The sequence below is a fragment of the Panicum virgatum genome, chromosome 7N, assembly GCF_016808335.1.
Source record: "Panicum virgatum strain AP13 chromosome 7N, P.virgatum_v5, whole genome shotgun sequence".
In the NCBI taxonomy this organism is placed as follows: domain Eukaryota; kingdom Viridiplantae; phylum Streptophyta; class Magnoliopsida; order Poales; family Poaceae; genus Panicum; species Panicum virgatum.
The window spans coordinates 38,079,305-38,096,804 of NC_053151.1; the positions used below are offsets into that span (position 1 = coordinate 38,079,305).

At 48.4% G+C, this 17,500-nt stretch overlaps 2 protein-coding genes across 2 annotated transcripts; both read left to right on the plus strand.

The window, feature by feature from the left end:
- The first annotated feature begins 3,809 nt into the window (after positions 1–3,809).
- LOC120682503 (probable metal-nicotianamine transporter YSL12) lies at positions 3,810–8,424 on the plus strand. Its single transcript, XM_039964457.1, has 6 exons — positions 3,810–4,328; positions 6,018–6,181; positions 6,277–6,374; positions 6,474–6,608; positions 6,759–6,948; positions 7,045–8,424. Exons 1-6 carry the CDS (start codon positions 3,863–3,865, stop codon positions 8,140–8,142), a joined length of 2,151 nt encoding a protein of 716 aa, XP_039820391.1. The 5' UTR covers positions 3,810–3,862; the 3' UTR covers positions 8,143–8,424.
- A 4,522-nt stretch (positions 8,425–12,946) lies between these two features.
- LOC120683724 (probable metal-nicotianamine transporter YSL11) lies at positions 12,947–16,250 on the plus strand. The gene is made up of 6 exons (XM_039965812.1): positions 12,947–13,487; positions 13,889–14,052; positions 14,143–14,240; positions 14,323–14,457; positions 14,662–14,851; positions 14,927–16,250. The coding sequence occupies exons 1-6, from the start codon at positions 13,013–13,015 to the stop codon at positions 16,031–16,033; spliced, it is 2,169 nt and encodes a 722-aa protein (XP_039821746.1). The 5' UTR covers positions 12,947–13,012; the 3' UTR covers positions 16,034–16,250.
- Positions 16,251–17,500: the final 1,250 nt, after the last annotated feature.

A 17,500-nucleotide genomic window follows, 5' to 3' on the forward strand; every position in this document is an offset into this window, starting at 1 on the left:
TGTATCCTCGATGTGCTGGCTCCTTAGAGTCTTAATGGCTCACCAGCAAGTCTTCGATCCTCCGGCTTGTTGTGGAGCGGTGACGACAACTTTATGCGGGGACGAGGAGACACCTCCCCCCTCCCCCTTCATGGGAAGCTCCGTAGTGAAGACGGTGTCAAGGTGACTGATGCAAGAGGTGGTGGGCATAGCCTTGTGGTAAGGTCTTCATCCGCTTGGGTGAGCCCTTAGTTGCGAGACCAACCTCTTGACCAAAAGAGACTTATGACCGGGAGCGTACCTTGGTGGAGCTCAAACTTGTATTAGGGGTGGATTTAGACCATCGATACCATGGGGAAAAATGGACGTGCACTATGTGAAAACCTCAGATTTGTAACAGGCCATTGGTAACGGCATGCAGCCCGTTACAGGCTGGGACATCAGTAACCCGCACGAAATGGAGCCCATTACCAATCAATCTGGCAGGCCCAACCCTGACCTGGCCACCGCAAAGCCCGTTACCGATGATGCAACACTCGTAACGGACGTAAACAGTGCTCGTCACTAATGTCTGTGGGTAACGGACGCTATGAGAGCCGTTACAATTAAGGTCGTTATCGGTAACGGTCACTTAATGACCGTTACGAGTAAGGTAGTAATCAGTAACGGTCCTTAAATGCCTGTTACTAATAATATAGTAATTAGTAATAGGCTGTTATGCCCGTTACGAATACTAGTTGCACATCTAGATAGCATGTTTTAGTTTATGTTGTGTAAACTAGTTAAAACCATAGATTAATGTTTCAATAAGTTATCTAATTTGCCATCTTCCCCTCTTAGTCTACTAGTAGCACCATTCTTTCATGGGTTAATTGGATCCATGCCACTGTAATTTTTGAAATTCCGAGATCTACCACTACAATTCATCTACTTCGAAATTTGCCATTATAATTCTTCATGTACCTGACTCTTGTCATTTTCTACGTCTTTTGGACGCATAGGCCAACTGTCAGGTCAATTACATGTACGCATCTTCTGTATGGACCAAAACACCCCTGCTGCATCTCATCTCCACTCGCAGCTGTGTGGTCTCGACCATGCCTTGATTGCTCGACAGACCCCTGCCCTACTGGCGCTGGTGGCCGGCCTGCATCTCACCTCCTACCCCGCCGCCGCTGCCGCGCTCATGCGCCGATCCAGCGGGCGGGCACCGCCGCGTTCCTCCCTTGTCCAGCCCGGAGCTTGTGGCGCGCGGCTCTCGCCAGCGGTGGGGCCGGCCGGACCCGTGGCCTACGCGCCCAGGGAGGTCGTGGCGCGCGGAGGTGTGGCGTAGAGCCGCACAAGGTGGCCCGCGACGAGCCTGCAGCGAGCGCACCTCAACGGCCGCCCGGTCGGCATGGGGCGTCCCGTCCGTGGCGGCGCAGTGAGCAATCGAGCAGGGGAACTAGAGAAGGGCCTGATCGGTCGAGGAGCTCACTAGGGATCTGTTATGGGGGCCGAAAGGCGACGAGGGATGGCCGAAGATGCTCGTCAGTGTTGGGGGTGGAGCTCAAGGCGGCTCCAATGGCAACACGTGGCTCGACATCGACCTCTTCCTGGAAGAGCGCACAACGATGGACCGGTAGGACGTATTGGCACTGGAATCGCACTAATCCATCGCCAACAGCTGTTACTATTTCCTCCTTGGTTCCTCCAAATCCAATCTACCAAGCAAAGAACCTATGCAGGCCCAGCCTTTCCACTCTACTACTCCAATCGAGATGCAAGCAGTAGCTCCCCAACTCCAAACCAAAGTTGGCGGTCGCGGAGGGCTGACGGCGGCCGGACGCGGTGAGCTCCGGCGCGTGCGGACATGCAAGCAGGAGGCGAATGCGGGCGGCAGCCACGTCTCTCTTGTGGAGGATGGCTGGAGGTCGAAGGAGAAGCTGACTTGTGGGTTCCACATGTTAGCGAGTGGAGATAGATATGCAACAAGGGTGTTTTATTCCATACGGAAGATATGTACGCGTATACTGACCTGACAGCGGGCCTATGCGTCCAAAAGACATTAAAAATGGCAAGAATCAGGTAGATCAAGAATTATAATGGCAAATTTCAAAATAGGTGAATTGTAATAGTAGATCTCGGAACTTCAAAAATTGCAGTGGTATGAATCCAATTAACGCTTCTTTCATCATGGTACAGTCAAATTCTCCAATCCGGATCAGAATTCCGGAGGAAATAAATGTTGTAATGTGGTAATCTAAGTATTAAGGAATCTTAATCAGCCAGCTGTACGTACACGCAAGAGAGATTCTAGTCTAGATGAGTCTAGGATAAAGTTATCATAACGAAAAGAAATTTAATTAAACCTAAAATATGATGTGCAGCAGCTGCTAGTAGTCAAAGTCTTCGCATTAGAATCCAGGGAATCTCGGCAAGGATAAGAGATGCATGATACGCCTTACCTAGCGATGTCATCGCCGGCCGGCGTGTCCCCACACTTAATTTCGATAAGACGTCGCCATCAGCAGCGGTGTAGTGTCGCCGGCATGGCGGATTATATTTGAGATTTCCAACTATCGCGCTGCCGCTTTCACACGTACGCCCGCGCTGGGTTGTCGTACGTGTGAGCGCGTGCCTTCACACGGGGGCGCAGGACAAGAACTCGATCGAGAACCCAGCGAAGGAAGCTAACGGTTTTCAGAGCTGTTGCGTGGATTAGTGGCATTCCATTCATCCATTGTATATTTATAAGCCATTTATTATCGTATCTCGAGTCAACGCCGGCGTGTGATGGTTTCAGTCTTTGTGATGATTGTTGATTGCTAACCACGGTTGCCTCGCGGTATGGTTTCAGTCTTTCAGAAGAGCATCCTGGTATTCCTTATGCCCATGATTTTAATCAACGAAGACGGCCTGATTATTGCTTGAACTCTTGTACTACGACCTTGGAACTTCGTTCTTGCGACTTTGCGAGGCTGCGAGGTATTGGACGCCCGCCAACCGTGCCGCTGCATGCCGATGTCTTTCAACTCTGACAGGATACTGATGTGATGGAATCCAAGTTCAGCTTGACTGAATGAAACTACAGGGTACAAAGGCTAGCTAGCTAGATAGGGACTAACGATCCAGGTTTTCTGCTGACGCGGAGGGATGGTCGTCCATTGATCCTGTCGTACGAGATCAGCAATCCAGATCACTCTGGCTGCTGCTGGCGAGCGTGCTGATTCACAGAAACTAGTACTGGTAGAACTTTAGTGATTTGTGGAAGTGCTAGCCGCTTGTAGAAAGAATGGTAATTGTTCTTCATGTCTGCTTCATATTGCTGAATGCTGAGGCAGCAATGCCATGACAGTGATTAAGCTGCCTTGTTATATTTGCTACAGGTCTAGGTTAGGAGAAGGGAGCTCTCCTCTCAATGAGAACTGAGGTTGAGAACTCGGCCAGCACCAGTTGCCCGGTTGCGATCAAACACAATGACCGTCGACAGAAAACAACATCCAATTTCATCCAACTAAACGAAAAAAAAAACACTTCTAGAATAGTTAATTTTCCAATGGCAGAGCGTAACATCCAATCCGAGCGGTCAACGAATCAGCGGACGCCCCACGAGCCAGCCAGCCTGTCTCCCACTCCAACGCCAGAATGCCATCCTCGCCGTCCGACTCGAAAGCAAGGGCAGCGAGGTTGTCCCGCTGTGTGGGCCCTCCCCCGCACGCGCGCGCGCGCAGCCAAATCGCCCATCCCATTCCCAACGTTCTTATTTTTTCTTTTTGAAATAAACCATCCCCAACGTTACAACCACGATAAATACTCACGCCACCTCGAAGGCCACGCTCCAGTCAGTCCACAAAGCGACACAGCCTAGAACTCGGAACAGCGCGGCGTCGGCCAACCAGAGATGGCGCCGCCGCAGACCACAGCCGCCGGCGCCGCCGGCGACGAGGCGGTGGAGGCGGGCACGCTGCGCCATCGGCACAGCGCTGCCAAGGGTGGCGGCGGGGAGGCGGAGGGGCAGGCCAACGGGGCCGGGCCCACCCAGGACGAGGCGGCGGGGGCGGCGCTGTCCGTGGAGCAGGCGTTCGCGGACCGGGCGGTGCCGTCGTGGCGGGAGCAGCTGACGGTGCGCGCCTTCGTGGTCAGCTTCTTCCTCGCCGTCATGTTCAGCATCATCGTCATGAAGCTCAACCTCACGACGGGGATCATACCCTCGCTCAACGTCTCCGCGGGGCTCCTCGGCTTCTTCTTCGTCCGCCTCTGGACCGCCGCCATCGAGCGGGTGGGGCTTCTCAGGCAGCCCTTCACGCGCCAGGAGAACACCGTCATCCAGACCTGCGTCGTCGCCGCCTACGACATCGCCTTCAGCGGTATGCCTAGCTCTTCCCTGCAACCTGCTGTCCTGCTGTGCAGAGCAGCCCATGCGGCTTTCACTGCTCGAATTGTAGGAGCACCGCACGATTGGTACACGGATTTGCGATTCTTTGTGAGCACTTTTCACATGGGTTTTGCAGTAGCATATTATTCTTTTCTCCTCAAAAGTCCCTTCTCAAACTGTACAAACTTCTTCTGAAACATACGGCTTTCTAGGCGTATATGAAGATTCTTTGGTTAATACTACAACAGCATAAGGATGAAGTCACGAACACTACTAACAGTTTATTTATTGAAGTCAACTTGGAAAGGAAAATTCTCGCAGCCAGTCATCTTACTATTACTAATTATTGAAGCCACGTGGATCCTATATGAGCACTCTAAAAAAGTAGAGAAATTATAGAAATTCTCACAGAAATAAAAAAACATCCGGCCATCCATCCGACAACTCTTCTAATCATAATAATCCTTGGATCTCTTATCTTTCCTAATAAATTCCCACCTCTACTATTATGAAAATAGACTAAAGTAACTCCTTAACCATGTATCTAAATTACCCATCTATGCCATTATAAAAACAATACAAATAACCCCCTAAATTTGCATATAAATTATCCAATTATATCATTATTAATAGTTAGTAACCCTGAAATCTGATTCTAAATTATATAATTGTACCAAAACATCAAAGTGCATCAATATAAAATTCTAAATTATTATTTCTAGCATTAGTAATATATTCAACATCAACATCAACAAAGCCTTTTAATCCCAAGTAAGTTGGGGTAGGCTAGAGTTGAAACCCAATAAAGACCATTATTCATGGTTCTGGCACGAGAATCGCGGCTTTCCAAGCACTCCTATCCAAGGACAAATCTCTAGGTATAAGCATTAGTAATATATTATTTATATAAAAATATTACCTACGATATGTGTTACCATGAATCCATGTATGATGGAAGAGATAAGGATACCAATTCACAAACAAATGGTTCAATTAAATATATATCAAACACACATGGAGGTGTGATGCAAAATGAAATCTATTGCAGCTAGATAATGATAAATATGTATTTTAGAGTATGTGTTAGAATATTTAATAGATAAAAAAGAGTGTGAGATAGACAATTATAAGTCTTACTTTTATATTAATTCTAATTCATCCGGCACGAGCACGGGTTGATAGGCTAATTAAGAAAACATTATGGAGTGCGTTGATTCTAATGTAATAACTAGCTGTCAAGATGACACACAAGTTGCAACTCGTCTGAATTCAGACAACTTCGAGCTGAAATCGACGACCGAGAATCCGGAAGGGCTACATCCTGTATGACTTTGAATTATCGGGTACTTGCTTGTCATGATGAGATGTGGCCTAGGGAATGTGACACGTCAACTTGATAGAGGCATCTGCGCCTATTACTAACTCAAGACTAATTGGAATCCAATGTTGGGTTGCTTTCTGCTTGTCATCATTAGGAACAGTATATTGTTCAGTTGCATAATTAATTTCCTGTGGACAACTGCATAATAAATTTCAAGTAACAAGGGGATAGTGATGCCTTGATTTTTCTTCTTCTTTTATTTTAGTAGTACATTTTAGTACTACTGACGTTATCACCTATCCCCGTCTTTGTGTGAAAAGAGATGTGCAAAATTGTGTACTAAGCCATTCACACTGATAGGTGGGTTTGGCACTTACTTGTTTGGGATGAGCGAAACCATCGCCAACCAAGCAACAGAGGCTAACGATCCTCAGAATGTCAAGAATCCTCACATCGGATGGATGATAGGGTTTCTCTTCCTTGCCAGTTTTATAGGCCTATTTGCTCTTGTGCCACTAAGAAAGGTAAATCTTTAACTTTTTTCTGCGCCTAATACTCTAGAAGCACCACTATATAGTATGCACCAACTAATAATCAGAAACTGTTGTCATTGGTGCAGATTATGATTGTCGACTACAAGCTCACCTATCCAAGTGGGACAGCTACTGCTTATCTCATCAATGGTTTCCACACGCCAGAGGGTGCCAAGCTTGCAAAGTAAATTTTCTGATTGTTGTTTTCTTCACAATTCTAGTTATTGTGTGTGGCACTAGGTATAAAGCAATGTTATTGACAGCACTGAATTATATGTTTCAGGAAACAAGTAAAGACACTGGGAAAAATTTTCTTGTTTAGCTTCGTTTGGGGATTTTTCCAGTGGTTCTACACCGGTGGAGATGAATGTGGATTTCAGAGCTTCCCTACATTGGGCCTCCAAGCTTATAAGAACAGGTCAGAGCTTTACATTGTCTCAATAATAGGACTCTACATCTGAAAACAGTTTTTACTAGATTTATGACACTAAAATTGCTTGGAGAACCCCATGCCTTATATCTGAAAATGGCTTATTACTGAACCTGAACTTCGTATTTCTCCTTTCAGGTTTTACTTTGATTTCTCGCCTACCTATGTTGGAGTGGGGATGATTTGCCCACACATTGTGAACGTGTCTGTTCTACTGGGAGGCATCCTTTCCTGGGGCATAATGTGGCCTCTAATACGCAACAAGAAGGGGAGCTGGTATCCTGCCTCTCTATCAGAAACCAGTCTCCATGGGTTGCAGGGTTACAGGGTAAATACCGGCACCATCATCCCTCTTTTGTTTTGCTGCTGATTAATGTTACTACCTGCAACCAAGCAGCTAATCTGGAGTTTCTGATTACTGCAGGTTTTTATATCCATCGCTATAATTCTTGGGGACGGCCTGTACAACTTCGTGAAGGTTCTTATTCGCACCACTGCTGGCTTTATATCCATGATGAAGAAAAACAGCACCCTTCCAGTTTCAAACGACAGCAGCCCCATCACTGAATCTGTTTCATTTGACGATGAACGCCGCACCGAGCTGTTCCTGAAAGATCAGATCCCCAGATCAGTTGCCTATGGAGGGTACGTTGCTGTCGCCGCCATCTCCATCGGCACCCTTCCTCAGGTGTTCCCGCAGCTCAAGTGGTACTACATCCTGGTCGCGTACATCTTTGCCCCCGTGCTGGCCTTCTGCAACGCCTACGGCACCGGCCTCACCGACTGGTCCCTGGCGTCCACCTACGGCAAGCTCGCCATCTTCATCTTCGGCGCGTGGGCCGGCGCCTCCAACGGCGGCGTCCTCGTGGGGCTCGCGGCCTGCGGCGTGATGATGAGCATCGTGTCGACGGCTGCCGACCTGATGCAGGACTTCAAGACCGGGTACCTGACGCTGGCGTCGCCACGGTCGATGTTCATCAGCCAGGTGATCGGCACGGCGATGGGCTGCGTCATCGCGCCGTGCGTGTTCTGGCTCTTCTACAAGGCCTTCTCCGACATCGGCCTGAGCGGCAGCGAGTACCCGGCGCCCTACGCCATCGTGTACCGGAACATGGCCATCCTCGGCGTGGACGGCTTCTCCTCGCTCCCCAAGCACTGCCTCACGCTCTGCTACATCTTCTTCGCAGCGGCGATCGCCGTGAACCTGGCCCGGGACCTGGCGCCCAAGAAGGTGGCCAGGTTCATCCCGCTCCCAATGGCGATGGCGATCCCGTTCTACATCGGGCCCTACTTCGCCATCGACATGTTCGTCGGCACCGTAATCCTGTTCGCGTGGGAGGTGATGAACAAGGCCGAGGCCGACGCGTTCGCGCCGGCGGTCGCGTCGGGGTTGATCTGCGGCGACGGCATCTGGACGCTGCCGCAGTCGGTCCTCGCGCTCGCCAAGGTGAAGCCACCCATCTGCATGAAGTTCCTGTCCAGGTCGGTGAACGCCCAAGTCGACGCCTTCCTTGGGAATTAGCAGCGGCTGCGGTGCGATCAGTCAGGAAAGGAAGATTTCGACCGCGATTTGTGTTGATGATGCACCACGCTGTAAAATGTAACCAATGCTGTGCCACGTCGTCATCTTTTACTGTCTGCTTTGCTGTATGTTAATAGGTGAAAACATCTAGGCCGATAGATACACTACGATAATTTTCGGTGATTAGTGATAATCATATATAACTAACATATATTTTGAAGGGTTAATCATTTACCGAATAAGTCGTATATGAAATAAGAAAGGCGACCTCTCAAATTTTCATGATCAACGAGCCACGTACTTGATTTCGAAGATTAAGGACTTTTCTAGTATAAGTGTTACAAGAAGATGAAAGATACTTGATTTAGTTCAGGTTTTTATAGTTTTTAGTTCATGACCATATTATTAAAAGTGACTCATGAGTTAGTAGTTTGATCCAAATTAAGTTAGCCTTAGAAATCTTGTAAACTTGCTCAAGTTCAATTCAAGACAGTCCAAAAAAACCCAAAATAACACTTGGGAGAAGAAAAACTCGAAGAAAGAATCAACTCCGAGTCATTCAAGACAGAAAACAAAAAAAAATCAGCAGCACCGAAAGTTTTGGCGGCCATCGGAAGTTCCGATGACCCCTCACCGAAAGTACCGACGCCAAAGAATCGGGCTAATTTTCAGTGCACTTCGAACTTAGTTGAAAATCTCTATAGCACTGAAAGTTCTGATGGCCTCCAACAACAGCCATCAGACTAAGCATCGACGCGTCACACAGTCAGCATGTTTCTCAGGGTTTCAAACTTTCTTCAGCACTGGAAGTTCCAATGCTCATCGGACTAAGCACCGGCACATCACTCGGAGAGCATGTTTTTAGGGTTTTAAATTCTTTTCAGCGCGGGAAGTTCCGATGCCCCATCGGATCAATGACGCCAACTTGTTACTTTGTCAGAGCTGCAACGGCTACTATTTGCATTCAGTGTGACCGGAAGTTCCGATACCGCCCATCGAAAGTTCCGATGCCTACTAACTTTTTTGCAGCGAGTTAGTAACGACTAGGGGAGCCTCTCCACCCTATATAAGGTGATCATCCGGGTTATTTGAGTTGCCTTTGGACACATTGAACATCCGAGACCACCCTTGTGCTGAGAGAAGAGATATATAACTTGCAATTCACCCAATTCAAGAAGAATTCATCCAAATGAAGAGTAGCAAGTGTGTTTGAGCTTAGGGCCAGCTTAGTGAGGGTCAAGTGAAGACTTAAGAGCTTGTTACTCTTGGTGTTTGACGACACCTAGACGGTCTCGATGATCCGAGGCTCTTGGTGGGCTCTTGGAGTTTTGTGAGAGCCCCAAAAAGGAGATCTTGTACATGGTGTGAAGCTCATCGTTCTAGAGATAGAGAAGGAGCACTTTTAGTGGATTCTTGCTCTTCGTGATGCAAGGGAGCTCAACCATTTGTGGGTGCTCCAACATGGACTATAGATGTCCATTCGGGCCGCCCGGCCCGGCCCGCGCCCGCGCCCGGGCCCGCCCTAGCCTGGTCATCTCCGGGCCGTGCCTGGCTCGGCCCAACTCCTTAGCGGGCCGTGCCGTGCTAGCCCACAGGCTGCACCGACGGCCCAGGCACGAGCCCACGGGCCCATTTCGTGCCGGGCCGGCCCAAAAAGCACGCCCCATTCCGCCGTGCCGTGCCGTCCGCCGCACGTGAGCTCGCCAGTGCGGCGGTGCCGCGTCATCCGCCATCTGCCACCGCCACACGCCACTGCCACAGCTGCCCGCTTGCTGGCTACTGCGCCTTCCCCCACAGCCGCACCCACTGGCCGCCGTCTACGCCTACCCGCCGCACCCGCCAGCCGCCGGCGCGCCATCCGCCCCAGGCCCCCAGCCTCGCTTGCTGCCGCGGATCTGCTGCTCTCCCGGCCGGATCTGCTGCTTCGCCAAAGAGAGGGGGCGGAGCCGTGGCCTGTGGATGCGCGGAGATGGAGGGAGGATGGAGGGAGGTGGCGGCTCGGTTAGGTGGTGGAGCGGGAGCCGGTCAGCCGGGAAGGGAGCGCCGGAGCGGGCGAGCCGCGAGCAGCTGAGGCGCGAAGCGGCGTGCCGGCGTCGGAGCCTCGGAGGTGGAGCCTGGAGGAGAGGGTGAAGGGAGGTAGGCGTCGGAGGTGGAGTGGAGGGAGGAGACGTTCGGAGGCGCTGGGGTGGAGTCGTGGAGAATGACGGAGGAGAGGAGGGGGGAGGCGGAGGAAGGGATGTGGTGCTTGATGGGCCGGCCTGCTTCCCTCGTGCTGGGCCGTGCCGCCCGGCGTGCCGGGCTGGCGGCCCATACCCGGCACGCCTTGCCGGGCCGTGCCAGCCCGGGCACGATGCAGGCCGGGCTGCATGGACAACTACGAGTGCAGTGCGCGCGCTATTGCGCGCGTAGTATTTTTCTTTGATTCCGTTTGGCAATATTTTTTTTGTTTGCATTTGTTGAAATTCAAGTAGAGTGAACGTATTTTAAGAGTATAGTATATGTAAGCAAAGATAGTATATTACGAATCGCGAAGAATTTAATGAGATCTTTAACCGCATAATTTGATGATAATTGCTGTAGCATCATTGTAGCTAATCATTGATTAATTACCATCATCAAATTCATCGCGAAAAGTTATACCTATCCTAAAAAAAGTTTTGCAAACAGACTTCATTTAGTACTTCATGCATGCAAGGTTTTTATCGGCGGCGAACGTTGGTTTTGTTTGGTTTTCTAGATTTAGAATCTAGAATGCACTTTGACCACTAATTAGAAGTATTAAATAAAGTTAGTTTATAAAAGTAATTCCAGTACCCTGCGCTACGAACTGTGAAGAATCTAAGTAGACCTTTGATCGCATAATTTGAGGATAATTATTGTAGTTTTGCTGTAGCCAATGATTGATCAATTATCGTCATCAGATTCGTCGCGAAAAGTTATACCCATCCCTAAAAAAGTTTTACAAACAGACTTCATTTAGTATGCCATGCACGTAAGATTCTTTTCTAGATTAGATTAGATTAGTTTAGAACAATTATTGATCAATTACCGTCATCAGATTTGTCGCGAAAAGTTATACCCATCCCTAAAAAAGTTTTGCAAATAGATTTCATTTAGGACTCCATGCACGCAAGATTCTTTTCTAGATTAGATTAGATTACAAGTTACAACAATTAAACAGGGCCGTTGGATCGCGATCGGAACAATTAAATAGGGTCGTTGGATCGCGATCGGACGGGCGGATGAACCGTGAAGAATCTAAGTAGACCTTTGACCGCATAATTTGAGAATAATTACTGTAGTGTCGCTGCAGTCAATCATTGATCAATTATCGTCATCAAATTCGTCGCGAAAAGTTATACCCATTCTAAAGAAGTTTTGCAAACAGACTTCATTTAGTACTCCATGCACGCAAGATTCTTTTGTAGATTAGAATAGATTAGAACAATTATTCATTGATCCGTTATCGTCATCAAATACGTCGTGAAAAGTTATACCCATCCTAAAAAAGTTTTGCAAACAGACTTCATTTAGTACTCCATGCACGCAAGATTCTTTTCTAGATTAGAGTAGATTAGAACAATTATTGATCAATTACCGTCATCAGATTCGTAGCGGAAAGTTATACCCATCCCTAAAATTTTTTTACAAACAGGCTTCATTTGGTACTCCATGCACGCAATATTTTTTCCTAGATTAGATTAAATTAGAACAATCAAACAGGGCCGTTGGATCGCGATCGGACGGGCGGCCGAATTTCGGCCGACGTGGCCGGCCTGGCTGCCCGCCGCCCTCCGGGGCTTTCATATATAGATTCTTTTCTAGATTAGAATAGATTAGAACAATTATTCATTGATCAATTATCGTCATCAAATTCGTCGCGAAAAGTTATACCCATCCTAAAAAAGTTTTGCAAACAAACTTCGTTTAGTACTCCATGCACGCAAGATTCTTTTCTAGATTAGAATAGATTAGAACAATTATTGATCAATTACCGTCATCAGATTCGTAGCGGAAAGTTATACCTATCCCTAAAAAAATTTTGCAAACAGGCTTCATTTGGTACTCCATGCACGCAATATTCTTTCCTAGATTAGATTAAATTAGAACAATCAAACAGGGCCGTTGGATCGCGATCGGACGGGCGGCCGAATTTCGGCCGACGTGGCCGGCCTGGCCGCCCGCCGCCCTCCAGGGCTTTCATATATAGAAATAACATGAACTAGGAGCTCAACCCTTTCTCATTTCATTCAAGCATTTACTTTAAGTTATTTTTTTATTGCTTTTTACTTGCTTGTTTGATTCTAGGATTTGATCCCGCTAGTGTGTTTCCTTGCCCAGTTCTATATTTGTTAGTGTGATTTTTCTAGGAAAATGGACATGCTAGCGTGTTTCCAACCTAAGTTTGCCTTATAGTGTGCTTTAACTGTTAGGTTTTGAATTTTAGATTTGAACAACACTAGATTTAAGTTAAGGACGAATTAGATTTTGAAAAATACCAATTCAACCTCTTTTTAGACCATGATCCTTCCAATAGGAGGGCTGTCGAAGTTAAGTTTGCCAGTGTATACACGCGTGACTACTTCTCGGTTCAGATTTCGTAACCACTTCGATCTCGTCACCTCGCCTCTATCTGCAAGGGCAAAGAATCAAAGCGTTTTGACCCTGTTATCAAAAAAAAAAAAAGACCCGAATCTGCCTTCTCCACGCGAGAGAACATCCAGGCCGTGCAGTTCCGAATCGGAGGGCTGGTGAGCCAGAGCTCGGTTAACAGCCCAGCACCAGCCCACCAGATCATACAGCTACCTTCCAATAAATACGCCGCCTCCCAACCATCAACTAAGTCACGATACTCGCGAACAGAGTCACCATGGCGACGGGCGCCGTGGCCGCCACCGCTCCCGGCGGGTCCGCCGTCCACGACGATGCCGACGCCATGGAGCTGGGCTCCAACCTGCTCCGCCGCCGCCACGTTAGCGGCGGCCGCGAGGGCGAGGGCGAGGCCGCCGGCGCCGGCGCCGGCAATGCCAAGGAGGAGGTGGTCTCGGTGGAGCAGGCGTTCGCGGACAAGCCCGTGCCGTCGTGGCGGGAGCAGCTGACGGTGCGCGCCTTCGTGGTGGGGGCGCTCCTCTCCGTCCTGTTCAGCGTCATCGTTATGAAGCTCAACCTCACCACCGGCATCATCCCCTCGCTCAACGTCTCCGCCAGCCTCCTCAGCTACTTCCTCGTCCGCCTCTGGACCAAGGCCATCGAGAGCTGCGGCCTGCTCAAGCAGCCCTTCACGCGCCAGGAGAACACCGTCATCCAGACCTGCGTCGTCTCCGCCTACGGCATCGCCTTCAGTGGTAAAAGGCCTAAACATCCTCAGTGCTTCCGTCACTTTCTCTTTCTGCGCTCTCTTGCTTGTCAGATTCATGAATCCAACGAGTTTGGTGCATCACCTGTGGAAAGGCACGCTTTCTGTTTATTTTTGTCTCTTATTCTAGATTAGATCTATGGCATGGTGGTATTCGCTGCATGTATTTATCAGAAAACAAATTTTCACGAATCGGTCTTCAGATGTCGATAAACCTGGTGCATGTTTCAGAATTTAATCTTGAGTTTGAGAAAGACATTGTTCCCCGTGAAAACTTCAGATTTTGCATTGCCTGATGATCCCGACAGCTGTTCTTATTACGTTTAGAACGCCATGACATTAAAACAATATAAAATCTCGGATCCCTGATTCACAAATTCCAATTTGCAGGTGGGTTTGGCAGCTATCTATTTGGTATGAGTGGAACTATCGCTAAACAAGCAACAGAGGCCAATGATGCTCAGAATATCAAGGACCCTCACCTAGGATGGATGATAGGGTTTATGTTCCTCGTCAGTTTTGTTGGCCTTTTCGCTCTGGTTCCTCTGCGAAAGGTATATGCTTTACCTTTCCAACTCTAATTCTCAATGTTCAAACAAACTTTCTATGTTTATCAACTGAAAGTCTGAAATAAATGTTTTCAGATTATGATTGTGGATTACAAGCTGACTTACCCTAGTGGAACTGCGACCGCATACCTCATCAACGGATTCCACACGCCTGAGGGTGCCGAGCTTGCAAAGTACGCATCGTGAACTCTGCTAGCCTGTCATTGTAAAAAAATCAGTACGTGTTTACTGATAATATCTCGTCACCTATTTCAGGAAGCAAGTTCGGACGTTGGGCAAGTACTTCTCTCTTAGTTTCCTTTGGGCCTTCTTCCAGTGGTTCTATACAGCTGGGGACGACTGCGGATTCAGCTCCTTCCCAACACTCGGCCTTGAAGCTTACAAAAACAAGTCAGTATCACTACATCCTGGTCTTAAATTCAAATAGTGCTAAATTGCCAAAAAGGGTGGCTCCAAACTTATGTTAGACCACACAGTTATTGACTAATGCATTATCAATATCTCTAGCTAACAAATCTGCTATTGTTTGGGGGAAAAAAGCTTAGTAGTCTGCAGTTTATTTGACCTTTACGATAATGTTCTCCTGTTTTCCAGGTTCTATTTTGATTTCTCAGCTACTTATGTTGGTGTTGGAATGATATGCCCGTATATCGTAAACGTGTCTCTTCTTCTTGGAGGCATCATCTCGTGGGGAGTAATGTGGCCACTTATCAGCACAAAAAAAGGAAGCTGGTACTCTGACTCTCTTCCAGATAGTAGTCTACATGGACTAAATGGTTATAAGGTAAATACTTGGCCGTACTAGCATGCAAACTTTTTCTTTTCACAACTATCCAGAATTGACGGCGTAAAACTGCAGGTGTTTATAACCATAGCAGTAATTCTTGGGGATGGCCTGTACAATTTCTTGAAGGTGTTTATCCGCTCAATACTTGCACTCATATCAGTGTACAGGAATAGAAATGCAAACACACTTCCTGTGTCCGAGGATGGCACCCCTGTCACTCCCATTGAAGCTGAGTCATTTGATGACAAGCGTCGTGTTGAGCTATTCTTGAAGGATCAAATTCCCAAGACAGTTGCATTTGGAGGCTATGTCGTTCTGGCAGCTATAACCATCGGTTGCCTCCCTCTCATCATCCCACAGCTCAAGTGGTACCATATTTTGGCTGCGTACATCCTTGCTCCTATACTGGCCTTCTGCAATGCCTATGGATGTGGCCTAACAGATTGGTCCCTCGCCAGCACCTATGGCAAGCTTGCTATTTTTATCATTGGTGCATGGGCAGGTGCTTCCCATGGAGGAGTGCTTGTAGGATTAGCTGCATGCGGTGTCATGATGAGCATTGTGGGAACAGCCTCTGATCTGATGCAAGACTTCAAGACCGGGTACCTGACTCTGGCCTCGCCAAGGTCCATGTTCATCAGCCAGGTGATAGGCACTGCCATGGGCTGTGTTATTGCGCCCTGTGTCTTCTGGCTATTTTACAAGTCCTTCGACATTGGTGCGAGTGATGGCGCTTATCCAGCACCTTACACCATTATGTACCGCAACATGGCGATCCTTGGCGTGGATGGCCTGTCCTTGCTTCCAAAGAACTGCCTCACACTGTGCTACATTTTCTTTGCCATTTCCTTTGCCATCAATTTGATCAAGGATCAAGTGCCAGCGAAGGTTGCGAAGTTCATCCCCATCCCCATGGCAGCAGCAATTCCTTTCTACCTTGGGCCATACTTCGCGATTGACATGTTCTTGGGCAGTGCGATACTCTTCTTTTGGGAATGGAAGAACAAAGCTGAAGCAGATTCCTTCGGACCAGCAGTTGCGTCGGGCTTGATGTGCGGTGATGGGCTGTGGGCACTGCCCCAGGCTGTTCTATCTCTTGCCAATGTGAATCCTCCGATTTGCATGAAGTTCTTGTCAAGGTCTGTGAATGCCAAAGTGGACTCCTTCATTGGGAACTAGCTAGTGATCGTTTGATAGAGTAGAACTATCTTTGTTTAGTAGTTGAAGTGGTTAAATAATTCTAGTCATGTAAATTTATTAGTACCATTGCGCAAGTATCGTATTTGTTTTAGTAGTCAAGCACAATTGGAGAAGCTGTCTGAATTGTTTAGTGCTGCAGTTGACTGGTCGCTCTCTCTGAAATGAAATTTTCATGGTCAAGATTCTCTCCTGTGAAGCAAGATTGCTGTTTACACTGAACCTTATATTTTGCTCAGATACATATGTGGAACAAGATTGCAATTTCTTTTTAAATATATATTTAATTTTTAAAGTACAAAAGTAGAAGTGGTTTTGGAAAATCGAAAGTGCTAAACATCTGTTGCATGAATTCCGAAATCACAAAGCATTGGTCAGTCAGTGGGACGGTGATAAAAGGTGGCCAGTATGCCTGCGTTCCACTCTGCTTTCTGTACGTCTAGTGTATCGTTGGCTGTTGCGGAATTGCTTGTCAGCGTTCGACAATAGATTCTCATTCTTAGTCAGAGCATTTTTTTTTTTGGGCGAACGTAGATCATCTGGGTTCTACACGTTGAACCAAACATACGGTTGGCCGAAAACTAACCTGACGAGCGAGCCGATTCAAACCCATTCGGTAAGCACCCCGAATCTTGACCAGAATTTCCGAGCCCCCATGCATGAATCTTGACCAGAATCTCCCGAATCTCCAACATCTACCCGGCCACCGGATCATATCAAACGCTCCCGCCCCTCCTTTTAGGATCCAGCAAACTCCACTGCCAAGCACCAGCCGAGTGACGCACAGTGTGAGGCGGCATGGCATCGGGCACCGCCAGCGCTACCAGCGGCTCAGCCGTCCACGACACCGCCGACGCCCTGGAACAAGGCACCAACAACCTCTTCCGCCGCCGCCACGCCGGCGGCCAACAGGCGGGCGAGGCCGGCGGCGGGAACGCGGGCAAGGAGGAGCCCGCGCCACCGTCGGTGGAGCAGGCGTTCGCGGACCTGGCCGTGCCGTCGTGGCGGGAGCAGCTGACGGTGCGCGCCTTCGTGGTGGGGTCCCTCCTCGCCGTCGTGTTCAACGTCATCCTCATGAAGATCGACCTCACCACGGGCATCAACCCCTCGCTCAACGTCTCCGCCAGCCTCGTCAGCTACTTCCTCGTCCGCGTCTGGACCAAGGCCATCGAGAGCTGCGGCTTGCTCAGGCAACCCTTCACGCGCCAGGAGAACACCATGATCCAGACCTGCGTCGTATCCGCCTACGGTATCACCTTCACCGGTAAAACCCCAAACCCCAGCGCTTCCCTCATTATTAGTTTATGTTTATACGCCCTCTTGCTCGTCAAAATTCTCAAAAAAAAAAAAACTGATGTCTCGTGTACCGTGGGATCTTTAACGCCTAAAATCAGGTACTTGGGGGAAAAGGACACCCATTGTTCTAATTCCATGTTTGTTTCTACTTGT

What these genes read in the sequence shown, in the direction of transcription:
- LOC120682503 (XM_039964457.1), top strand. Translation starts at nt 3,863, where the DNA reads ATGGCGCCGCCGCAGACCACAGCCGCCGGCGCCGCCGGCGACGAGGCG. An exon ending in GAGGGTGCCAAGCTTGCAAA is followed by an intron (nt 6,375 to 6,473) that starts GTAAATTTTCTG and finishes TATATGTTTCAG; the next exon opens with GAAACAAGTAAAGACACTGG. An exon ending in CTCCAAGCTTATAAGAACAG is followed by an intron (nt 6,609 to 6,758) that starts GTCAGAGCTTTA and finishes TTCTCCTTTCAG; the next exon opens with GTTTTACTTTGATTTCTCGC.
- LOC120683724 (XM_039965812.1), top strand. Translation starts at nt 13,013, where the DNA reads ATGGCGACGGGCGCCGTGGCCGCCACCGCTCCCGGCGGGTCCGCCGTC. An exon ending in CTACGGCATCGCCTTCAGTG is followed by an intron (nt 13,488 to 13,888) that starts GTAAAAGGCCTA and finishes TCCAATTTGCAG; the next exon opens with GTGGGTTTGGCAGCTATCTA. An exon ending in CTCTGGTTCCTCTGCGAAAG is followed by an intron (nt 14,053 to 14,142) that starts GTATATGCTTTA and finishes AAATGTTTTCAG; the next exon opens with ATTATGATTGTGGATTACAA.